The following is a 27,365-nucleotide window of genomic DNA, read 5'->3' as shown; positions in this document are numbered from 1 at the left end:
AATTCCCCGCATTGTCCCCACACCAACGCTCTCCCCACAAATTCCCCAATCGGGCTGAAAATCCCCACAGTTTGGGGAATTCCCCACACATTGGCAACCCTGGTTTGTATGTACGCGGAGCGCTTGGCCACGCCCCCCGTTCATGTAATGCAAGCTTGACGCACGCACACAACGCCGCTCGGTTACTTCTAATGGACTGTTCTCGTTAGGAGCGTGCCATTGCTGTGAGCGGTCGGTGTTTGTTTAAAAATATTTAAAATATCAACGTGACAATTGATAACCCTACGCCTCGCGAGTTTAGGTACCGTGCGCTCCTAAACGCCGCTCGGGAGACGGCCTACTTGCTCTCTATATACTATGGTAGAAGGGGATTTCGGCGTTTCACATACTATATACATAATACTTAAACGAGAAAATATTTTCATTACTTAGTCAATATTTTCTATCCGATTAATTGAATGCATTTAAATTATTACTTACATCCTTTTAGAACACTTTGGATATTTCTTTGCATTCTACGTTCACTCTATCTATAAATTCTTTATTAATTGCACACCTATTATTCTATTCGTAAAACAGCTTTTACATTGGACATTTTGATCTCAAAAGAGAATAGCTCTTTGCCTCTACAATCTGTATGTTACAAAATAGCCTGTATCTACAAATAAAATTATAGTCGAGCCAATTTAATAGGCAACATTTGACGTCTATCAATTTTATCTTCAAAGAGAAGTAACCTGCATAAAAACATCGATTAAAGTGAATTAATCGATACGGATTTGAAACATTTGTCAATCGAATTTATTAATTTATGATGATTTTTATTCACAAGTATTCAATGCATTCGATTCTAGATGTCAGATTTCGATTTTTAGAGTAACGTCTCTGGTATTTAAAAATAAAAAACGTTTATTGACACAAAATTGTAGCGACGTCAGTTCTTTAAATCAGAAATTGTTTATTATGTTTAGGATGATTTATCAGTAAAATCAAATCTTAAAATTACTTGTATCGGTCATTATTATTATAAATATGTAATCGTAATTGAAAAAAGTTAAGCAAACGTGCAGTTCTAACAAAACGAAATATCATGTTATTTTATGTCGTCGATACTAGGTTACGTTGTTGAATTTTGTTGAACTGTCAAATGTTGCCTATTAAAATGGCTCTACTATAGTATGTATGTATATTGGGTTAGTATACAACATTGAAAACTTCTTAAGGTGATTGCAACGATCTGTTCCCAGCCAATATCCCGCTAGATGGCGCTGAATTCTACATTTCTAGTTTATTTGAGTTTTTGCGTAATTGGAATAGTCATCAAACCTAGGAATAGTCATGGCGGTTACTGAATATTATATTTTATTGAAATATGTTATATCATTGCCTTAAAATCCACCCAATTCGGTAAAATTATGCGTTTTAACATCTGTCATTGCATACAGGGTCGTTTACACACACAGACGTATACAAAAATGATAAAGATTTAACTCTAGATGGCGTGAATGTAAAGCGCGTCACACACGGTGAAGATACTACCTATAATATTTTATCTAATCTAGTAATATTTTATATTACAGTATCTTAAGGTATCCGGTATCAGCGTTCTGACCATCATTTTTCTTTTTTCGCTGTAGAACCGCCATCCTGTTACAAATGACCCACAAAGGAGAATGACCACGGGTGGTATCGGTAAAATTTTAGTTGTGCCACGTATTCGTTATATTGTTAATTCCTATTTGTATTTATAATGATCATATGTATCAATATTAAGTCTTAATTAAACCGGATAAATTGAAATAATAGTAAAAGTAAAAGTTTTTCTTTTGAAACATGTATGACTACGTATGGAATCGGTAAAATACTAGTTGTGTCACGTGTTCGTGATATTGTTAATTCCTATTTGTATTTATAATGATCCTATTTATCACTATTAAGTTGTAATTATACCGAATAAATAGAAATAAAAGTAAAAGTTTTGTTTTGACACATACCTATATCTATCTCTCTTGCAAACGTCATATGTCATAGTTTCTATTTGAAATGTCAAATGAATGTGTTCGACGCATTGTTCGATGTTATTTTGAAATAATGTTTAAATTACGATTTACTTTTCACATTTGTCTTGTAAATTAAAATATTACCTATGTAATAAATGTAAAACTTAACGTTCATCGTTAGTTTAAACTCGATTAAGTAGTTTTTTGAAGTGTTGAATAAAACTATTGTTTTATTTTTATTGTCGCGAACTGCGGCTTATTTACATAAAAACTTTAATCATATCTAAAAGTACTAACATCAAGCTTTAAATTGAGCTATATTTCATCTTGACACAATAAGTTTGATTGCGATACCAAGTGCCATAGTCACTTGGGCAATCTCCTGTGGTTTTCATTTTTCTGTATGGGTAGACAAAACTTCAAAACGCCACCTGCTACGGTTTATATTATTATGAACGATTAGCTTTCCGCCCGCATTTTCAAAAAAAAACCCGTATAGTTCCCGTTCCCGTGGGGTTTCCGGGATAAAACCTATTCAATGTGTCCAAGTTACGTTCTATATGTGTGCTAAATTTCATTGTAATCGGTTCAGTAGTATTTGCGTGAAACACACACATACACATCCTCACAAACTTTCGCATTAGCACAGACTAATAATAATATACTACGTATACAAGCATTAGTAGGAAGTAGGATTGTTATAAAAATAAAAGTTATATTTGTTGGCGTAAACTATTTTATTGTAATTTTGGGAAATAAATAATGTCAAAATTGATTACACTACAATAAAACGCAGTTTTATTTTATTACCTACATTACACTATTGGTTTTTTTTTATCAAAACATGTATTTGAAGTAGCAAATATGATATTATGCTGATCCAAGCATTTTCACTCAAAACTAATATCACTAATGATTTGTAAAAGTAAATTATTTCAATATACATTTCATAACCAACAAGTAAGAATAATTATTCATACAACAACAAATCAAAAACACTATTTACTATGGAAAAAAAACCAGGAAGGTGAAAAACATATTTACGATTTCGATGCACTCGACTTTTAGTAAAATAATAGGTAAAAATATTATTATGGTTTTGATCACAGACATATCTGTGGTTTTGATTTTAGCTACTAGTATCAGAAAGCTGCGTGTTCAATGCACATCGGGGTCCCACAACTGTGGAGGAAGGAAGGTAGAATACCTCCATCGAATAAGTGAAGTTTTTCGACATACTCGATTTGCCGGCCGGCCTCAATGAAGATTGTCCGAAAGTTGTATATGTGCTCTGTAACGAAAAAATTTCGCTAGCGCGATTCAGAGTGAGGTGTCGTACAATATACCTAATGAAGTTTTTCATCTTTTTATTTTACTGCAAATACAAAATAAAAATTAAACAATGGTAATGTAAATTCTAAACAAACTACTACCAAAATACAATTAGAACAAAAATCATTTGACTGGTTGATTTCACCCAGAGGCCAGAGGCGGCTCGTGACAAAATTGTGTTCACTTGAAATAAAACAACGAAAATACAATAGCGTAGCAGGATAATTTATTACAAAAAAAAATGAGCACCACATTTTATAAATGTCTATAACACTAAAAATTACAAAGTACAGGCTATTTCAAAACGAATTCAATGACTAGGTATCAATAATTAGTAAATCACCGAATTTGCATTCGCGAGCGTAGGTATCCATAGTGTTTGTCACTGACGGTCACTGACCTCTATAACTTATAGTTATAGAGGTCAGTGGTGTTTGTTGTGTAAACATGTATGTATTTGAGTAGTTAGTAGCATATTATATTCTGAATTTCTGATCCATGCCTATTCACTCAAAACTAATAACACTAATGATTTGTAACAGTAAATTATTTCAATAGGTAGGTATTTGAACATTTCCCAACAAGACGTAAGAATAATTATTCGTAGGTATACAAGATACAATAACAAATCTAATACACTATTTATTATTTTATTATTTACTAGCGGTCCGCCCCGGCTTCGCCCGTGGTACATGTTTACGTTTTCTCTCCATAAGAAGTAATAGCTAGAGAGCTAGCGCAAAGCTACCTGTATGTATTTGACCAGACCTGGATTTTTGTGTGTTGATTCCCCTATACCTACTATACATGAGATGAGGAGTCACTAAGCCCAGAGTGGTGGACGGGGCGCGCGCTTAGGTAAGACAGGTGGAAATTTTTGGCGAACTTTGAAACCATTTGACCACGTCTGCCATTTTGATATTTGAAAATAGATTATTATTACTATCGGAAAATAACAATGGCAGACCATTATCACGCGGATAACATTCTGGCAGACACTTATGAAAGTGCTGAAAAAAATACAATTTTGAAAGTATTTGACCAGATCTGCCATTATATATACATATATTTTATTTATTAGGGTCTTAAAAACTTATTTTCGAAACGGCAGACATTTTCATTGCGTACAGACTTCAGCAGACAACAAAACTTTACAGACTTCAGCAGTCAACAAGACTTAGCTTCTACATGGTCAGATGTATATATGTATTACGTTCCCTGACCTTACATCAATGATTTACTTTATTAATGTTTTTATGGTCATTTACATTTAATTTTGAAAACTATGGAATAAAATTTATAAATTTGATGATACAAAACTAAATATACATTTGTAAAGAATCTCAAATATAAAGTTGTGTTGCAAATAACAAATCATCATTTAAATATTTAGTTTATTTCTTTATTTAAGAAACAATTAACAATTACAAAACAACATAAAAAAACACGCATGCATTTATTGAAATGTTCATTCATCATCACTATCGTATGGCGTTGTGTGACTCGTCTTCATAATCCATTGAATCGGATTCTGTAAAAGTAAAACGTAAATTATATAATAAAAGAAATGAGTCATTATAAACTTACCTAGTAAGGCAATGCCTTTGATGTCGCACGATGCCGCCGCGCCGCCAGTGTAGGTACTTCTGCTGCTACATGAAGATATGCTAGGGTTGCAACAAATGGGAAATAAAACAATTGTAATTATTACTATTATGATGTAATCATTTATTCATATTATGTACATTCAAAACAATTGCTATTATTAAATCTGATGTAATTATTTTTTCATAAATATATAATTATTATTAATTATATAATATATTGCACTGTGAAATATTTACGTATCACTTTATTTTTGATGTTCTTAATTGTCTTTTATAAAATTTAAGTGACGCATTCGCATTGGGATCAACAATCCGATAAGAAAAGAATGGAGACAACATATACATAGCTTTGATTTCAATTCTACAGATACAAAATATACAATCTATCTAAAATGATACAACGGATGTTTCCTGCGTTTTCTCGTCAAAATACCGAAACAACGTAATTATTGTATAGTAGTTGGGCGTGAAAGTAAAAAAACAAATGAAAAGTGTTTTCCATATGATTATTTATTAAATTTACGCGATTAAGAATAATTTCAACGATACAATTTAGTAACCGAGAATTCAGAGGATTAAAGAAAATACCTGCCTGATCATTTTATCAAACTCTAAAAGAATTATGGTTATTTCGCATCACTCGGTTTATTAGTTTGGTAATAATTATTAAAGGTAGTTACAACCCTAGCCATTGAGTCGAACGGTAGGCAACACAATATCGACTTTGTGCGGGTACATATGGTACATTTCTTCTTGCTGTGAAGCGTAATTATTATTATTAAGATTTTTTAGGCTATTTTGAATCAGCTGTTCTAATTTAATTCTAGAAATTTATTAAAACGTGATTTTTTTAAAAGTATATTATGAGTTTATAAATACCTCAACCAATAGTTATTGTGTCCTATCCTCATTTCTTTATATCTTGGTAGTTAACTAAAGTGTTAAATTTACATAACCTCAACAACAACATTTACACTGCCACTGCACTAAAACTAAACTAACTAGCTCTCTAGCTATAAGAACCATCCTCGTACTTCAAGGGATATAATAAAAAAAGAATTATCGAAATCGGTTCAGCCGTTCTCGAGTTATGCGCTTACCAACACATTTTGCGATTCATTTTTATATATAAGAAGACTAGCGGTCCGCCCCGGCTTCGCCCGTGGTACATGTTTACGTTTTCTCTACATAAGAACCATCCTCGTACTTCAAGGAATATAATAAAAAAAGAATTATCGAAATCGGTTCAGCCGTTCTCGAGTTATGCGCTTACCAACACATTTTGCGATTCATTTATATATATATATACTAGCGGTCCGCCCCGGCTTCGCCCGTGGTACATAATATTTACGTTTTCTCTACATAAAAACCATCCTCGTACTTCAAGGAATATAATAAAAAAAGAATGATCGAAATCGGTTCAGCCGTTCTCGAGTTATGCGCTTACCAACACATTTTGCGATTCATTTTTATATATAAGAAGACTAGCGGTCCGCCCCGGCTTCGCCCGTGGTACATAATATTTACGTTTTCTCTACATAAAAACCATCCTCGTACTTCAAGGAATATAATAAAAAAAGAATGATCGAAATCGGTTCAGCCGTTCTCGAGTTATGCGCTTACCAACACATTTTGCGATTCATTTTTATATATAAAGAAGATAAGATTATGTGAAAATAACCAGGAAGGTGAAATACATATTTACGAAAACATAGTAACATAATATGGCTGTCGCTACAATAATTATATTTCAATTTTATCTTTTTATACCTAGTAGAACTGGCCGACGAATAAAAAAAATCGTATTAGAATAAATACAATAAATTACGGAACAAAAAAAGGATTGTAACTGAATTAGGTATGTTTGTTTCTGGGCGCACCGTTTTCGACGACGCGACGCGCGACGTAAGCGTATAGGTATAGGTACCTACTTTGCTAAAACAAACTAATAAAATTGTGTGTCTGTCTGAAAATTCGGAAAAGCATATTTTGCAAGTTTGTAATTACTTTGATAGTTTACCGATTTATAATAATTGTAATTGTAATTGTATAATATATAATTTGCAATGTGGTGAAATTTCATAAAAATCACGGGCCAATTTTTTGTTTTGAATCCCACCGAAAATATAATTGCGTTATTAGAATAATTAATTACTATACCTACCCACGATCAATTATTACAATATAGTCTCAAATGCATACTAGAGAAATATTGCAATTTGATTCAATTAAAATGCATAGCATACAAAAATAAATTCACAACACAAGAAATTCCGCGCGCAAATCATAGCGCGTGTCAATGAAATCAAGAATGTTTTATATCAAGCCGACGCGGACGACGACGCGACGCCGAACAAAAGTACCTACGACGGACGACCACGCTTCGAGTTGCCAAACAACATGAGTAATAAATTGTTTACAAAAAAAACAAGTTTTCCATTTTTCTGTATGAGTAGACAGAACTTCAAAACGCCACCTGCTACGGTTTATATTATGAACGATTGTTATAAAAATAAAAGTTATATTTGTTGGTGTAAACTATTTTATTGATCAATAATTTTGGAATTTAAAATTGTCAACATTGATTACAATAAAACGCAGTTTTATTTTATTACACTATTGTTTTTTTTATCAAAACATGTATTTGAAGTACCATATAATATTATGCTGATCCAAGCATTTTCACTCAAAACTTATATCACTAATGATTTGTAAAAGTAAATTATTTCAATATACATTTCATAACCAACATGTAAGAATAATTATTATTATTCCTACCTACAACAACAAACCTAAAACACTATTTACTATGGGAAAATAACCAGGAAGGTGAAAAACATATTATTATTTACGATTTCGACGCACTCGACTTTTAGTAAAATATAGTAGGTAAACATAATATTATGGTTTTGATTTTTGCTACTAGTATAAGAAAACTGCGTGTTCAAACTACTTGTTTGTCTGTCTGAAAATTCGGAAGTACTTTGGTAGTTTACCGATTTATAATAATATTGTATATATCGTTGTTTAAAAAATATTCAAACACAATAAAATATGATATATGTACTGATTTATCACTGGTTTCAGTGATGAACTGATGAGTCAATTATAGCCACTATACTTTCGTCATACGTGTGTATGATTGATGTGATTTGCAACGTGGTGATATTTCAGAAAAATCACGGGTCAAATTGTCCCACCGAAAATATAACTGCGTTATAAGAATAACTATACCTACGATAAATTATACATAATACAATATAGTCTCAAATGCATACTAGTGAAATATTTTATTTGAATCAATAAAATAAAAAAATAAATAAAAAATAATATTAATACAAAAATAAATTCACAACACAAGAAAATCCGCGCGCAAATCATAGCGCGTGACAATGAAATCAAGAACTTTCGAGCCGACGCGGACGACGAAGGAGCCTAACAAAAGTACCTACAATCATAGGCGGCTCGTGACAAAATTGTATGGCCGTGTTCACTTGAAATAAAACAACGAAAATAGGTACCTACAATAGCGTTAGCAGTACAAAAAAAATGAGCACCACATTATAAATGTCTATTTATACACTAAAAATTATAGAGTATTTCAAAACGAATTCAATTATTATTTAGCAATAATTAGAAAATCCCCGAATTTGCATTCGTGATCGTATTCATAGTGTTTGTCTACACTAATATTATAAAGAGGAAAACTTTGTTTGTTTGTTTGATTGTAATGAATAGGCTCATAAACTACTGGACATTTTACCAATGTTTGCAAGTTTGTGATTACTTTGATAGTTTACCGATTTATAATAATTGTATACTTATATCATTGTTTAAAAATATTCAAACACAATATGATATAGGTACTGATTTATCACTGGTTTCAGTGATGAACTGATGAGTCAATGTTAGCCACAATACTAATCACTTTCGTCATACATGTGTATGAACTATGATTGATGTGATTTGCAATGTGGTGAAATTTCATAAAAATCACGGGCCAATTTTTTGTTTTGAATCCCACCGAAAATACATATATTACTAATTGCGTTATTAGAATAATTAATTACTATACCCACGATCAATTATTACAATTTACAATATAGTCTCAAATGCATACTAGAGAAACATTGCAATTTGAATCAATTAAAATGCATAGCATACAAAAATAAATTCACAACACAAGAAATTCCGCGCGCAAATCATAGCGCGTGTCAATGAAATCAAGAATGTAATTTTATATCAAGCCGACGAGCGACGACGCCGAACTAAAGTACCTACAGTACCATTTACCTTCAGTGTACAATACAGTTTACAGACCTACGACGGACGAACAATAATGAGTAATAAATAAAAAAAAACATAGTTTCTAAGGTCATTAGTTTTATTTTATTTTATTGTTATTTTCTTTGAACGATTGGAAATGAAATTACTCAATTTTTACACAGAACTTTGATTTATTAGAATTATGCTCATTATGCATAAGATAACGAACGCGAATGCACGACATCTAGCGCGTCAATGTCTAAACATCGCCTTTCGTTTAGACATTGACGCGCTAGATCTGTAATAAGTATATAGTCTATGCGCTAGATGTCGTGCTTTATGTCGTGTTTCGCTTGGCAAAAGTCACGCACACTACTGTAGAAGTGTCAAATTTTTCCGGTATTTTACTGTTGTTTTTCTAAGTAAATATTGTAAATTATTGATTAAAAAGGTCGAACGCGCACACATTTCATTATAGAGAAGTGATAAAATGATTAGTTTTAAAGAAATAGTGTCTGTGTTAAGTGTTTAGAGGTAATCAAAAATGTATGGAGGGACGGTCGGAACATCAACCTTAATAAGCTATAATGATTTGCCTATTAAAGTTTTCTTTTTGCGCATATTAAAATATAATGATATAATGTCAACTATTCGTATGTCCCAAAACTTAATAAAAGATATATGGCTAAGTGTTTTCGTGGTAGCACTTTGAAAGTTTTACTAACTCATAACTATACACAATACCAATATTTTCAGAATTTTACTATTATGAAGCGCCTTAGTATGTTTCACATCTATTTAGCACGTGCATTTTTAAGCGTATTTTTAGTAGGACAAGTGGTTATGATTAAAAGAAGTTTAGAGGAGATGAAAATAAATATTTTAAAATAATACCTAATAAAATAACCATAATACAAAAAAATAATCGATAATTTCTGTATTTTGAAAGTGAAATAAAAATCTCACATTTAATGAAATAAACAAACGAAAAATTGAAAAGTCGCCTGATTTTATATTTTAGAAAAAAAATATTTCATGGCACTGATTGTCGCATTGTTATTATTTGCAAATGTTTATTTTAAATAAGTTAAGCTAAGTGGAAGTACAATGTGGAAGAAATAGAAATAAAGGTGAAACAGATACTTGTGTAAAAATAATTCATAAAATAGAAATTAAACATTCAATTTTTCCCCATTGTGTTATCTTAAAATTATATATTAATTTACTTATCCATTAACTTAGAAGATAAATTCTTGTATTAGTTTGAATAAGAAAAATAAAGATGAATTAATATGTATGTATAACTAGGTAGGCAGGCATACAATTATTACTAACCTCACTTTTCTAAAACTAACAAAGCGAGGAGCGAAATTGCTTGCATTTTTACACAATATGTATACTTTACTATATTTAATTGAATTTCTATCACACACATCAGCAATGGAAGGAAAATGAGGTTTTTTTTCATTTTCTGTTAGTGATGCAATTATATACCGGATGGAATAAACAATAACTATTTAATAACATTAGATGTTATCTTCTATCGCTTTGTATTAGATATAAGTAAATCATTATTATGGTTTACGTGTACCCACTGTCAAGTTATTAAGTACTGGACAAAATCTAAAGACCGAAAACCGAAAAAAATGCAGTTGTTTATTCCTTATGGAGCAATATAGACAGCTTAAAAAGAAACATGCAAATTTGGAATGATGGACACTTATCTTGAAGAGGTTTCCACAAAATAGAGATATTACTTTTTCGCAAAAACAATCAGATATAATGTTAATCTACATACTAGACACGTGTAAACCATTATTATAATTGAAGTGAAACTTCTTTATCGGGGTTGGAAAAAAATTTAGTGTAACATTTTTTCGTTACGCGCAATCTTTTTCTTATCCCTACCACGCGTGATTCGACGTATTTCTGTAAAGTTGCATATTGTAGTAAATTCTTTTTGAAAAATAAGGTCATAAAGAAGTTTCACTTCTTACGTGTGTGCACTAGTACACGAACACATTTTTTTTTACTAGTATCTTTGCCATCGTCTCTGAATGTTTGATCATACGTTATACATACATTGACTAAATCTATGGTAAATAAGAAACAAAAATATAACCTACATCTGTTTATAACAACTTACACATTAATATTGCATGAACGACTAACATTTCGGTTGAAGTTTTAGTGTTTACTTATCAAGATTTTATATTTTCATTAATATAGTGAACATAACATAACAATATTATAATTTTATAGAAACATAAATATAACAAATAAGAAAAAATAAATCCGCCTTATACAGAGTTTTACTGTTATAGTAATAGTATACGCAAAAATCGTATAATACTATATATTACATCTACCCTCAATTAATAAATACAAGCTTAATTTTTATTGGACAATCTAACTTACATGGTGCACCAAAAATAAGTGTTTCTATATATTAACATTGTGTTCTCATATAGGTTTATTTTCCATTTAAATAAATAATGTCACTTTCCATTCCACTCGCTAATCCTACCGTTTTCAAACACGAGGTTTTTCCTTGGCAAGGGCACTAGTGTACCACGTTTTACTATACCCATGTCCTCTCCTGGGTAATACTGTAAAATAATATATTTATATATAAATCTCGTGTCACAATGTTTATCCTCAATGGAATCCTAAACCACTTAACCGATTATAATAAAATTCGCACACCATGTGCAGTTCGATCCAACTTGAGAGATAGGATATTTTAAACATGTAGGTACCACTGGCGAAGCCGGGGCGGACCGCTAGTAATATATTAATTTGTCATCAAATGAAACAGAACTACATTGTAATGCTTTTTTTTTAATTTTCCTTAATGTAATAACGAGTCAAGAAAAATACGTATTAGATATTAGGTATACCTTCAATAAGTTTTCTGTCTATAACTTTATACATGGTGCGCTTCCTTAGTAAGGCATACTTTTACACACTTCATATTAAAAATAAAATAAACTACCCTCACCTGACACTGCGAGACGAATTTTAACAAGTCCGCTCGTATAAATTCGTTGTCTTCTTTTATTTTGTCTATTCTGTAAGTAACAAAGGGAAAAAAGTTGCATGAGACCGTTTACCTTCATAATGCATATTATTAAAAGAAAATTAAAGGACTACTTTATTACAAAATTAAATCTTCATAATAATCCTTGAAGTAAATGAAGAGTAATAGGCAATAAAAATAGTTCTGTTACATAAGTACTACTATTTATACAGATTAGGAGCTGATTTATGCCCCAAAAAAAATATTTAGAAAAATTTCGTTAAAAATTTAATTAAGTGTTATAAAATGTGTATATACTCACAATTCAGGCTTAGCTATCCTATCCACGATGCTCTGGCAGACTTTCTCACACAAACCCTCGTCAAATAGCGGAATGCCAAACTGTAGGTCCAGTATCGTCCATTTCTAGAAAATTGTATTCAAAATATTCATATGTGACTTTGATGTCTCAGAAATATAATAAAGAAAGTTTTTATTGTGGATGTGACAAGTGATATGAAAAATGTTTTGATTTTTTTTAAATGCCATATGGATAAGAACAAAATATTTTTAATGATTGTTAAATTCTATTAATAAGATTGAAACTTATGAAACTGAACTTAATTAGAAAACTTAAAATTAACTAAGCGCCATAGAAAGAAAGAAATCAACACGATTAATGTGTATTTAAATCAAAATTAATTACAGAAATCTTTATAAAAAACGTTATTACAATGATCAACTCACCTCCGGCTTACAAGTTTCATCGTCCGAAAAGTTATGCGCCGTATCCACACCGCTATCACCCTCACCACTAATCTCGGACAACTTGTTGCTCAACTGCGTGAACATCGACACCGACTCCTCAGCGGGACTCAACAGATCGCTCAACTGATCGCCCAACTTGTCGCCCAACTTATCTTCCTTCTTATCGAATTTAAGATTCTCGATGCTTGGCGTCGAATGTATTGGGACTAAATCGTCGCCAATAGATTCTATCGACATTTTGGAATGTTTCAAGTCTTCTATGCTCGTTGATGAGGAATGTATGGGCACGAAATCTTCGCCGACTATCGACTCTTTGCTTGTATGTGTGTCTATATTCAAGTTATCTAGTTCTTCGCAGAGTAACTTCCCGCCTTCAGCGCTCGTGAAGCCGTTGGCGGGAGAACTCGCTTTACTATCTGTGGTCGGAGTGACAGCGAAGTGCGACTCTATGGGCGACTGTAGTCTACTGTTTATGCTCTTTGTATAGTCTGTTGTTTTTTCTACAGACTCGCTGGACGATAGCGATATTTCACTGACGGGTTTCGCTATGCCACAGATTTCTTTCTTCTTTCTAGGTTGCACTGAAACAACAGTTTTTAAAGATTCGAGTTAGATTCATTTTATATAATAAATAATGGTTGCTCCGACATATACACAAGCAAATTCGCAAATTCGACTCTTGTTTAAACTCAAGCGTGATATAAAAGATTATAGCGAAAACTAAGTTTATTTTTAGTGTTTCTGCCATTCGTCTAGAGACCCATGTCCCATACAATAATTAAAAGTTTAAATAACTCCGACAAATTAGGCAAAGTTCTGAAATATTGAACAGTTATGGAATAAATAAATAATAACTCACCAAGTTGCACAGCAGTAGGCGGTCTGGCACATCCCAAGTCGGGCACGCCTATATCAGCCAAGGCCACATAGCCCGCAGTGCGTGTGAGTCGTAAGCGACGTAACAACCGCCGCAAACCGCCGTGCTTGCGCCAGAGGCATTGCGCATCTGTTTGTGGTAAATACAATTATACTTGTATTTTAGATAAATATTAACCCATTGAGCCCCGAACGGCCCGATCGGTCCACGACACAATAGATTTTCTATTGTGTCTGTGATTCCGGGGCCTGAGTTATTGAAAATTATTTGTTGTCTTAAAAACAGAAAGCCAGTATTTTATTTGGTGTATAAAGTTAGTAGGTAGTTTAGTTTTCTGCAAATTTGAATTTATAGGGGTGGAATTTCATATTATTAATTTTTATTTGCATATAAAGCTTTTTCTATCTATTTTAATGTATTAAACAAAAAAAATAATTTGATTTTTGTTTGTTGCATTGAAAATCAATGACAGGTAATTTGTTTAATTCCAATCTAGGTGGACTTGCTGGAAAGTTATGTATGCAATTATAAAATTTTATACAAAAAATAAAATAACCGAAAAAAATTTTTGTCTATACATGTGTGTAAGTGTGAGTTTATATGTAACGCACCTTCACTATCATCCACACTAGCGGGCGGGAAGGGCAGGTGCACAACATGCGGCGGGGCCCTCACCCCCGCGGCTTGCAACAACACGGGGCCCCTCCGTAGGGCACTATTTGCAGCAGCCAAAGCAGCGGCCGCTGGTAACGCTGGGGCCTCTGATTCTGCCGTCCACCAGGATACGGCGAGCCGGGAAAAGCCTAGGAGACAGCGTGGTACGCCACGCAGGACGGTACCTGGGGGCAGGGGCGGGTTAGTTACTTGAATATTTTTGTTGGCAAATTTTAATCGTATTGAGGAGAAGATGACATCAGGTAAAAGCTAAAAAGTCTCAGGTATACAGATACTAGATTTGGTGTACTATGACCAATAATTTTCAATTACTGAATTCGTATAAAATAACAACAGAAAAACGAAAAAAATAATTTTTTTTTTTCTAAAAAATGTGTACATCTCTAGCTAGCAGACATTACACCCTGTATACGACATTTTCAATTTATACCTGAATACAATAAATATACCCTTGGAGAGCAGCAGCGTGGGCGGCCCGTAGCCCGCCACGTGGTACAGGTAGAGGCGCATCCACGGCGAGCTGGCCTCGGGCGGCGCGGGGCCCACGTGCGCCAGCACTTGCGCCGCTGCCCCTGCACGGGCCTCCCGACTTAGTGGCGCGGTTGATATCGCTAACCTATACAATTACGAGTTATAACTATAAAAAAGAAATAAAAAAAGAGGGTGCGAACGCACGCGTCAGAAGTGAAACTTCTTTGGCAAGATTCAAAGGTACCAAAATCGTCGCCTCACTACATGATGTCAATGTTGCCATGACGCTTAAATCGTCGTTATTTTAAACCGCATCCACAAACTATATATTACAAAACATATTCAATATCAGTCAAAACTTCCAACAAATTACTAAGTATACTTCTTAGCGACCAGTCCCGTCCGCGCGGGCGCATTCCAAATCTGAATTTCTTTAATAAACTTAAATAAATTAAAAAAAATAAAACTGATTCTGATTTAAAAACTTCTAAATTCAAATTCTCCAACGAACCTGTACTTAGTAGCGAGCAGCCTAGTCCGCGCGGGCGCATCCAGCGCGTGCAGCGCTTCACACCGCAGCAAGTCTAATGGTCGCAGTTTGGGCCGCAGCGTCCGCAGCGCTATCCGTAAACAGGCAGCCGCTGCTAAGTACCTTCTGGCTTCACCTTCGATCTCTGGGTCCGCGACAACCTAAAATAAAAAAAAGACATGTGGCACTCGGGGACTGCCGCGGTAAAGCTATTGCATGCTATGCCTTCAAGCCACACTCCATGCCCGTCGGAGTGGGGAGCGTGAGGTTTTTTCGTTACGGAATTTCTCGATTCGGTCCCCGCGCTCAAGGCCCGCGATAGAAGCTATGCAATAGCTTAAAAATACATCAACTAAAAAAATGAACCTAAAAAATGTAGACTACATAAATTGCAAAAATTGCAGGAGCATAAAAGTAACATAAATTCTTCACTTAGATAATAGAATTGAATGCTATAAAGATTAAAAATCAAATATCATACCTTATCCAACTCCATAAGAAGGCTATCAAGACTTTCATCACACAACTTTCCAACTTCAAATAACGTCACCGCATGGCTTTTTAGATCCTAGAAAAAAGTATTTTTGAATGAATGCTTTTCTTTATGCAGTTATAATATGAATTTATTTTTTTTAAATAATGGTATTACCGGTGACAAATTTCCCATCATAAGATACGCAGCTAAGGTGGAATCGAATAATACTGCAACTCTTTGTCCACTATTGTTTGTGTTGCTTTCGAAGTTTTCTACCTATGGGGAAAAATATAAAATTAACTCAATGAAAATTGTCCTTATTGAAAATTTATCTTTTTTTTATTATTAAGCTATTAATATAATATTACCTGTTTAGAAGTAGATGGCATATCGGTTAGCAATACAGGCTCCATTTGTAAAGCATCTTCTTCCAATCTAGGGTCGAACGTCAGAGGAGTTATTTGCCTGTATCTGAAAAAATACAATTTTCTAGGTTTCTTCCTTCGAAAATTTATTTTTATATGGACATTTATTTCTTATACCGTAATAAGGAATAACTAACATTGAAAATGAAATGCGTAAGTGTACATTGTTACGTGTTCAATGTCGTGTTAAATTGTAGCCAATGGTATTAAGTGTACGTACACAAATAAGAAATAAAAATAACTACGTTAAAAACAACCGACTTCAAAAACGGAAAAGGAAAATATAAAAAAATATTTGATATTATTAATTACTACATATTATTTAGATGTGCTATTTATTAAATAGGTTTGATGTCGGTGCACGGGCATAAAGCCGCGTATAAATTAAGCGCGGCAAACCATCGAACATTGGCGCGCGTTGCGGCCGCGCACTATGTAGACGGGATCGCCGCGCGCGGCGACGCGAACATTGCCGCGCTCGAACGTGCCGCGGGGCGATCCGCTCGCTGTCGGTTTTTGAGACCGCATCAAAGGAGCTTCAGTCGTTCGCTCGCGCGCCGTGTGGACGGTTTGTAGTTTTGGTGATTTGGCTCGCGCGGCGTATATGTAAAAATGGACAACGACAACAATTGTATGGCGCTAATGAATTTTTGTGGAACAGCAAATCCTCCCAATCCCACAATAAATCGCTGAGGTATGATGCGTGGGTAGAAATCAGTAAGAAAATGGATATACCTATTCCTGACTTGAAAAAGAAAATGACTACACTTTTGGCGACCTACAGAAGATATGTTCGTGATGGATCGCCTGCCGCGCGCGGCAACTATTTTCAACTTAAAATATATCTACATATTGGCTCGCGCAGCAAATGAACGTCAACTCTGGTCGAACATTGGCTCGCGCGGCTGCCGCGCTTAATTTATACGCACCTTAATACTAAGTGCTTAGTGATTGGCAACGACTTGACCGATGGTGTATATACATAAAAAAAAAAACAAAATATACCGGCCTAATTGATAACCTCATGCTTTTTTTGAAGTCGGTTAATTAGAGAAACAAGTCATTAAAGCATACGCGTATCTCCTACGTGTCTGCAGTGGGATACCTAAAGTCTACAGTACTAAAGCCAAGTGTAGGTAGTTAACTACTTGCTGAATAATGGAAGTCTTGTTTATGCATAAACCCATAAGCTACTTCCTATCCTATCCTACTAATCTAATACATATTATAAAGGTGAAAGTTTGTGAGGATGGATGTGTATGTTTGTTACTCTTTCACGCAAATACTACTGAACCGATTACAATGAAATTTAGCACACATATAGAGGGTAACTTGGATTAACACATAGGATAGGGTTTATCCCGGAAATCCCACGGAAACGGGAACTATGCGGGTTTTTCTTTGAAAACTCGGGCGGAAAGCTAGTCTATACTAATATTATAAAGAGGAAAGGTTTGTAATTATGTATGTATCTATGTATGGTTTTCACGCATAAACTACTGGACCGATTTCAATGAAATTAACACACATATAGAGCAGTGGCGTGCCTAGGGTGTAAGGACTGGGCAAGCCCAAAGTTTTCAAAGTTTTTGCTGGGTACCCTTTTCTTGAATTAGAAACCTTCCTAAGGTACCTATACTGTGTAATTACCGAATCAAATCTTCTAAATTTTCACGCGCGCCCGCTAACAGTTGAGTCAAACGTTTATCATTAAAATCGATAAATTATAATTATTAAACTGTATGACATTATATTATTAATAAAATTGGACAGATCATTTATATTCTAATAATTCAAAACGGCGATCTTCTGAAGGAAAGATTTTATAACATCGGAATCGGAATCGGAATCGGAAGAAAGTAGGTGATTGTTTTAGAATTCAATTACCTAACAACTTTCAATTATTGATAATTCAATAAGGCGTTCTTGGCCTTGTGTATTTCTTAAATACGTACCTATGAATTCGATTTAACGATGAGAAAGCACGCTCCGTGGAAGAACTACTTTATACCTACTAGCAGAAATCATAACTACCAAGTACCAAATGTGCAAGTTTCAACAGCTGGGGCTTCTAAGCAATTCTTATTCATGAAATCGATTAATTCGTAAACATATTTTAATTAAAATTTCGTTTATGTGACTTACTAGCTGTTTGGGTAATGCACAAATCGGGAGTTGGTTTTTATGAAGAAATTAATTGATGTTTTTCAGTAAAGTTTAATGATTTTACCTTTCCCCCGCTGAGCACAAAGCAAACCATCACAATTTACAACACAATCTGCTGTCGCGACACTCATTTTATCACAAAATTCGAAAAACATAACCTAAATTACACCGATATAATCACCCGCTCAAACAAACTATACCTAATAACAATAATATTCACGACGTTCGTTCGCGCAATCGTAACTATCTTCACACTGTTAAAGCCGGGCTTTATCACAGTATTACCATTATTTCCTACAGTAGTGCGACGAATGTACTTGTGCAGAGAAACGGAGGGGAACTGGCGGGGGTCGGGCGACGCGGGCCGCGTAAAGCAAACACGCTTAGTTTGCTTTACCTAGTGCGAAAGGATGACGCAGTCGTATTTTTTGTGTAATAATTTTATTATACATAGGTACTTACATATTCTATTATGGCGCGCACAAACTGTTCGGTTTACGGATGTAAATCTACATTGAAATCCCAGAAGGAAACAATATTTCAGAAAGATTGTATTAATTGTATCTGTTGAATTAAAATCAAAGCTATATACATATATATGTTGTCCTCATTATTTTCTAATCAGATTGTACATTCCAATGCGAATGCATTACTTAGTTAAATGTTATAATATACAATTAAGAACATCCAAAAATAAAGTGTCCACGTAAATAATATTTAGCAGTGCAATATCTGTAATTATATATTTATGAACAAATAATTACATCAGATTTAATAATCGCAATTATTTTGAACTAGCTTTCTGCCCGCGGCTTCGCCCGCGTTTTCAAAAAAAAACCCGTTCCCGTAGGATTTCCGGGATAAAACCTATCCTATGTCCTTTCTCGGGTATCAAAATATCTCTATACCAAATTTCATGCAAATTGGTTCAGTAGTTAAGGCGTGATTGAGTAACAGACAGACAGACAGACAGAGTTACTTTCGCATTTATAATATTAGTATGGATGTACATATGAATAAAGATTTCATCATAATATTAATAATCACAATTGTTTTATTTCCCATTTGTTGCAACCCTAGCGTATTTTCGTGTGGCAGCGTAAGTACCTACGCTAGCGGCGGCATCGCGCGACATCAAAGGCGATTCCTTACTGTAGGAAATAATGGTAATACTGTGGCTTTATCGTGGCTTTATTTTCCATACAGATTGCTATAGAATTCTATGGCTAGGTATGTAGCTACTTAGACGAAATTTCATACGTTAGAAGAGATGAGCGCAAAGCCCGGTAAAAGCCCACGCGTGCAAGCGAGACAACTACATGTTATAATCCATCCAATTTAGATTGTAACGTCAAAATAAAAGGTACGACCTTATTCTGATAGGAAGAAGGATGAAATTAAAAGTTTACTCGAATTCGTCATTGTTTTATGCTAGGCGTATTATATATTATATTGTAGGTGAGTTTTCATTGAATTTCGGAGCAAATTATGAACTGCTCATTGCGCGCGAATATTCAAACGTGAATTTGGTTATTTTCCTATCTCGTAGCGAATTTCTAAGGCAAGCCGGGCTTTTCGGCTTGTATGAACGTACCGCCACTGATATAGAGGGTAACTTGGATTGAATCACATAAGCTAGGTTTTATAGGATACGCAGGTTTTTCTTTGAAAATGCGGGCGAAGCCGCGGGCGGAAAGCTAGTGTTTAATAATACACCTACGGCTGATGCGCGTGCGTGGTGAGCGCGTGCGCCCACGACGCGTGTCGCGGGCTGACTGGCGGCGGCTGCAAGAGCCGAGCGAACCCAAGCCTGCAGTACAGGGATACCGCTTGCTTCACCAGGGAACATTCCACCTGGACATACCCTGATATTAGTATAGAGTGTGATTCAAACTTAGAAGAAATATATATGGATATACAGATATGTACGAATCAAACTTGATGGCTGTGAATGTCGTACGTTCCGTTTCAGTTCGCAGTTTTAAGTTTTAGCGGGACGTAGCAACACACACTAGCGAGTGAACTTATAATTTTTAAACAATTATTTATAATTCAAAATTTCATTATTGGAATGTGCTTCATAAATTGGAAACTAAAACAATTACTATATTTTTTTGTTTGTCCGTCTGTCTATGAAAAACAAAAAATACAAGGAAAATGTAAAAAAAATGTTGTTTTTTTGTCAAAATGTAAAATTTTTAGGCTTGGTTAAAGATACAAATTATTCCTACCTGCAATACACCAGCTAACTCAGCGACGCTGGTATGTTCGTCTATAGACACAAACACTTTATACAGTAGCGTCTCGAAGTAATCTCCCGCGATTCTATTCATGACGAAGCCTTTTAGTGGAGGCACGGATACTTTATCCGCTCCAGTTATAGGTACATCTAGGTAGACCAAACCACGCCTGGAAATGATATTTTTTAGTACTGTGACAAATTCATTTTACGATAAAAACAAATATTTTTACAGATCTCTCTAAAGTCTAAAGTAATAATCTTTGAATATAAAATGACACATAAAAAGAAAGTTGGTCAATTTTTTGTAATTTTTTTTGCGATAAGTGGGAGACAGATGTATGAAATTTGTTTTTGTTTGGAAACTAAGCGAAAAATCTCAGCCATAAATTACCTGTAAAGACTCTTGACAATATTATAATCGAGAGTGCCGGCGGTTTGCGAGCCGCGGTCAATGAGCATGTCAATTAGCGCCTTTTCGTCGTCGTTTAGAGGCTAGTTTGAAATAAAGTTATCAGTTAACAATAAAAACACCCAAGAACTCAACAATCAACAAAAAATAGGCATATACATTTATTTCAAAATACGAAAACAAATTACTTCAAGCATTATGTCTTTCATGTATTATTATTTACTACAATGTTAAATATGACACAAACATTTTTATTAAGTAAACATACAGACAAATATTTAAATAAATCTTAAACATGTTCTAGTACATCAAAAATGCTTTGATCATTCTCAAAACTCAGTGTTAATAATCGATTGAAAATTTCAAACTTCCTCAAAATAATATCTTTATTTAAACTCACTTTAACATCTTCCTCCAGCACATAACCCAATTCAACCCTCCACCAAGGTTGCATGGGCACATTTAGGGGCACTCGGGGCAAAAGGCCCCTTATCGCTTTCGACTTGCCCCTACGCCCTAGTGACCTTGCTTTGGCCACAAGCTCCAGGTACTCATTACGACCTATTCCTAAGAGCCGAAGACCTAGAAATAACACAATAGATGAAATAAATTTGTCAATTTTTTTTACAGATTTCATATAAAAAGGCAATTTATTACATAATGTTATTCCACAAATACTTTTAGGATATATTTGAAATTAAGTGGTTTTAAAAAATACCAAATACCTTTCGTCGTTTTTGGAGATAATGTTCAATAATGTAAGTTATAAGTGAAACTCAAACACATTTATATAAAATGCATGCATTATTAATTCTATACTCACAATCAGCAGCTGTGAAATTCGGCATTGTATCATAACTCTTTTCAGATTCTATTAATAATGCCACAACTTCTATGTAGTAAATGAAGGGGGTTATCCTTAGACCTGAAAAATAACTCTCCATGACAAAAAGTCACAAATTTTTTTTTTTGGAAAAAATCGAAAATTGTAAAAAATATTTTTTTTTAATTAATGCAAACATCACTTTGTAATTTGACAACATTGATAAAGATATTTTTCTGGCTATTGCACTAAATCGATACAACAATTAAACAACTTGAGATATTGTGATTATTATTGGTTTTATTTAAAACTACAAGGCCTATGTGCCTTATGTGCTATATGAATATTACAAAAAAAATTGATTATTACCTTTAACTATCATATCAGCTAGGTGATATGGGTAGAGCATGAGCCTCTGTATGCTGCTCTGCACCAGCATCTCATAATACTTCCTCTCATCTTTGCGCACTGTTCGCACTGAAATTGACATTATTTCATACAAATTCCAATTAAACTATTGTATACTTACTCAGATGATTAGCTTGTAATATATAATGTGCATATAAAGATATTATTCCTTATATAATTCTTTTCAATATCAAGGTGGGGAATTATGACATTTGATATGCGAGATTGAATTACTACACACTTATTATGTACCTGTAAATATAAATTTTCTGCTTGTTTGAGTTCACACTGTGAGTCTATTAAGACTTCATGGAATAAAAATTAATTAACTATTTTATTATGCTGTATGAATAAATTAAAACAAACTATATTCGTCAATAATTATTAAATATGGTAGGTACCTATTTGCAGTTTATATTTACTAATAATTATGTACTTAGTTTATAATTTCATTAAAGGAAAGAGTTACAAACATAAAAAAATCATCAATTAATATACAAAATTAAATGAACATTCATTATTTTAATTATAATATGCATGCAATATATTTTATGTCCGTATTTTATACTTAAAGGCAAGCCAAGCCAACCTTTGAGGACATTCCTATACTTAATATTGAGTTTTATTTTTAGCATTTAATTTTTTGACCACTACCTGTAATCCCAAACACGTTTTAATGTTATTGACCTTACAATATAAAATACACCTAACAAAATGTCATCGTCTTTAAGTTTAATAAATTAGTCATCTTTTATTAAGAATTTTAAATTTTAAATTAATTCGTTAGTATAAATGGCTTATTATTCATTTCCATACATATATACCTACTACATTATAAATGTACAGGAAAAAATATGACTCAAAAATGGACTTGATCATAATTTACGCTAATTATGCATTTATTACATTATCATACTTGTTTTTTTCTAAAATATAAAGTAAATAAACTTTTCAAAAGGAAATTAGATTCTTATGAATATTGCAATGGTCAATGAACTTTTTAAATCAGGTAGTTTAAATATATTCAAATTGCACTTAACAACTTCCTCAAAAAGCAATAAAAATGCAAATTATATCAATATTTATGAAACTATTTTAAAATATTACATCACAAACTGCAAAATATGTTTCCTTTTACATCCTTCCATTTTTATTATTACTAGCTAACTGCTTGTGGCTTCGTCTGCTTTGTCTAAAACCTAGTAAATTATTAACTTAAACCTTCTTTGAGAACCACTCTATCTATAAACAAAACCGCATCAAAATCCGTTGCCTAATTTTAAAGATTTAAGCATACACGGGGACATAGGGACAGAAAAAGCGACTTTGTTTTATACTATGTAGTGTATATGTCGCAGGCAAATTGTATTATTTCGCCGTTTACAAAAGCTCGGCATTTTGTAATAATATGTCGAGAATTCGTAATCAGAAATTTTTCGTTTGGATAAGGGGGTGGGTTAGGTTACGTTCGTGTTTTTAAAACTACACAGAAATAGGAGCTCCACGAAGTGGGGCTCCAACAGCTCGCGACCGTCTTTTTGTAGAATTTTGGAAAAAGTAAATCCTCAGCATTTTACAAAATGCCAAGGGTGCATTTGTAAACGGCGAAATAATACAATTTGACTGCAACATATTCAAGGCAATATATTTTTTTCAAGTAATGTTATAATAGCCAAATCCATCTTGCAATTACTTATCATAAGTTATTTATGTAAGTATATTTGATTATGTTATCTATTATTTTCAATTAACTATGTATGAGAATCATTATTTTTATGTAATTTTGATTGCAGTTTAATGTTTTAATGTAGCTAGATTGATTGCTTGTTGTTGAAATGTTATTAAAAAGTGAAGTCCCATGTCCCCAAGTGGGGTAAGCATTATACATCTATTTCACTGATCGTTTTTGTTTAGGGACAAGTATACTCGGATTTTTAATTAGATAAAGTAAACTGACGTTTTCTGTGTTGTCAGTTTTTGATGAAATAAAAATAGCGTTGTCACAAAGTGAATGATTGAAAATCGGGAATGAATGAAATTGAATCGATCGTCTAGTGAATATTTAGTTTGTAACAATATAACATCAAATAAACACAACAATGACAACAAACACAACGTAATTAGTTACAATTAACGAAAAAATTACAAAAACAATAACGTAAACAGCGTAACAATAAAAATAAAAAAATGATTATAATTACACTCTACTAGTAACTTATATCTTATGTAGCTTTATATATTATAATTAGAAATAATGTTATTTTATAGTTTGAAATGATGAACTATTCACAGTCATTGTTCATTCATCTGATTGAATGAGAACTGAATTCCTCACTATTAGGTACTTTAAATGTGGCAACATTATTTTACAAAGTGACATTAGCTGCTGTCAGTTTACTTTATCTAATTAAAAATCCGAGTATAGGTGATCAGCCTTCTGTGACCTACCAGACTAAGACATTTTTTTTCTTCCTCTCCACCGGGAATCGAACCCAGTACCCCTCGGTGCTACGCTCACGCGTCAACCACTGTACCAAGGAAGCGGTCATAAAATGTTATTGCTTAGTAAATATTTTCAGAAATTTTATCATCACATGCTTAAAACTACAATAAATTTATTTTACATTATACTGATACAGTATCCATTGACTTACCCAAGCTTCCCCTGAATCTCAATTGATTTTTAATACTGAAATCGAAAATATATCTTTCATATTCCTTTGGAGCATCATTTAGCAACTGAAAAAAGAAAAAATTTAAATCATACAGCACATGAAATTCAATATCACTAGGGATTTTTCTTATTCACATATGATACAAATATAAGTGAATAGAATCATCTGTGAATTTATCTGAATGTATATGAATGGTAAACCAAGGATCAGCTTTTGCAAGTCAGAATTTGAGCTACCTATACCCAGAGGGTTGCATTTCTATAAGGATATTTTTTTCTATAAGAACATCTTTACAACTTTCATATAATGTGAAAAGACTATACAGATGGATGATCTCCTGACTTGAAGTAATTGAATAGAATAATATTGAGCATTACTTTCTCTACTAATCTTTGTCTTTCGTAGTCGAGTTGCGACTAGTAACAATAGAAATAATATTTATTACACCTACTATATTAGGTTGCATGTTTAAATTATGTGTAGAAATAGTATTCCGTCATGTGGAAAGTACTAAGACTTGGAAAAAGAGAAAATGGACTAATAAACAATCGAAACATGCTATACAGTTTACCTTTTTCACGTTTCCTGGTAATTGGTTCCATTGAACTTTTTTCCTTATACACTCATTTATTTCATCCTCCATTTTAAAGAAGATAAAATATCTTAATTACGACTACATTTAAGACATTTAATGGATATTGGATAAACAGATTCGCAGCTGAGCACCAATATTTTGATAAGCGATTGCAAATTTTCGCTGCGTTCTATAAAATTCAATACTGACAAGAGTGACAAGTGACAATTTAGTATCTTGTCACTTTATTGTAGCCCATGTCTCGTAGACAGAGAAACCAATAGACAAATTGATATCTTATGTCGCATTCACACAAGAAAAAGAGCAACTTATGCCGGTGTTGTGTAAAGAAATGAGAGAGAACGATAAAATTTTTTGTTTCACCCAGCGTGCCACTTTTTTCAAGAAAAGCAACCTACTTTGATAAACAAAGTTTGACAGCTAACTAACGTCTTCCCTAAAAATATAGTTTTTACATGTTATAAGTTAGAAGTAATTCATTGTGTTTGGTTTTGAATAATTTAAACTTACCGTTAATACCTTATAAAATAATACCATGGTGCGGTGTAGTGTTAAAGGGTGTAAAAGTGATAGTGGAACGAAAATGCCTGGATTGTCTTTTCACTCGTAAGTATACAACTCTTTATCAGTTAATAGGCCTTCATGATATTTTAGCGTGTTAATATATTGTGTATCACGTGCTGTTGACTTGAATACATTGTTTAAAAACCACAAAAATAACAATTATAAATTTTAACCTAAAAATTTTGTGTTGCCAACTTTTCTACAAATTGTTACCCACTATTATGGGAAATCTTAATATATATAAATCTCGTGTCACAATGTTTGTCCTCAATGGACTCCTAAACCACTTAACCGATTATAATAAAATTCGCACACCATGTGCAGTTCGATCCAACTTGAGAGATAGGATAGTTAAAAACATGTAGGTACTAGGTACCATGGGCGAAGCCGGGGCGGACCGCTAGTAATAATATATATTCTGCAGTGTGTATTTAATTAAATATCTGAAATATTCAATGGCTTTTTCCAGTTTTCCTGGACCGGATAATTTACAAATAATTTGGATTGTAGCTACACGCGCACAGAAAGTATTACGGCAATCACCACCACCGCAACGCTGCCCCGCCGAAGTCAATGGACGCTCTTGGTTCCAACATTGAACCGGAGGGACGTAGTTAATTAAGTTAGAGATAATTTAAATGTAATTTTTTTATTACAATAAATTATTATTAAGTAAATTTCTTTTTTTTTTGCGCCTTCGCGGGTTGGTCAATATAATTAAAGTGTGTATCTGTTAATTTACGAAAATAAACATTATTTTATTTATTTTATTTTATAAAAAATAATCAGTTTTCAACTGCATTATCATTACATACACATTTTCATATGGGATTATGATAATGATATATACATATTATATGATATTATATTGGTATGTGTAAATACATAATATGTATTACCCATCTAAAAGTAATATGTTTATTATATACTAGCTGCGCTCCGCGGTTTCACCCGCGTGTCTCCACTCCTGTTGGTCTTAGTGTTACGGTACAATATTGCCTTCCTCGATCAATGGGCTATCTAACACTGAAAGAATTTT

The 27,365-nt window shown here is 33.3% G+C and overlaps 1 protein-coding gene across 1 annotated transcript; it reads right to left on the bottom strand.

Annotated features, from left to right (window-relative positions):
• Window positions 1-1,174: 1,174 nt before the first annotated feature.
• On the bottom strand, window positions 1,175-25,939 carry LOC149901644 (protein FAM91A1). The gene is made up of 20 exons (XM_090110634.1): window positions 25,739-25,939; window positions 25,147-25,231; window positions 22,454-22,561; window positions 22,085-22,186; window positions 21,662-21,843; window positions 21,244-21,344; window positions 20,842-21,019; window positions 20,331-20,464; window positions 16,388-16,490; window positions 16,194-16,295; window positions 16,026-16,112; window positions 15,527-15,705; window positions 14,994-15,160; window positions 14,481-14,708; window positions 13,852-13,998; window positions 12,972-13,573; window positions 12,547-12,650; window positions 12,207-12,276; window positions 9,779-11,814; window positions 1,175-1,217 (listed from the first exon to the last, which is right to left on the bottom strand). Exons 1-19 carry the CDS (start codon window positions 25,808-25,810, stop codon window positions 11,704-11,706), a joined length of 2,862 nt encoding a protein of 953 aa, XP_089966760.1. The 5' UTR covers window positions 25,811-25,939; the 3' UTR covers window positions 1,175-1,217; window positions 9,779-11,703.
• Window positions 25,940-27,365: the final 1,426 nt, after the last annotated feature.

This window comes from Colias eurytheme, chromosome 16 (genome assembly GCF_061535395.1).
Source record: "Colias eurytheme isolate Ceu_HAF_F1 chromosome 16, ilColEury1 Martin Lab GWU primary, whole genome shotgun sequence".
In the NCBI taxonomy this organism is placed as follows: Eukaryota; Metazoa; Arthropoda; class Insecta; order Lepidoptera; family Pieridae; genus Colias; species Colias eurytheme.
This window is presented reverse-complemented; position numbering and strand designations above follow the sequence as displayed.

Coding starts and splice junctions, on each gene's coding strand:
- LOC149901644 (XM_090110634.1), bottom strand. CDS start 25,810: ATGGAGGATGAAATAAATGAGTGTATAAGGAAAAAAGTTCAATGGAAC. Junction 16,296..16,387: donor TGCCATCTACTTCTAAACAG/GTAATATTATAT, acceptor TTTTCCCCATAG/GTAGAAAACTTCGAAAGCAA. Junction 14,709..14,993: donor CACGCTGCTGCTCTCCAAGG/GTATATTTATTG, acceptor CCCTGCCCCCAG/GTACCGTCCTGCGTGGCGTA.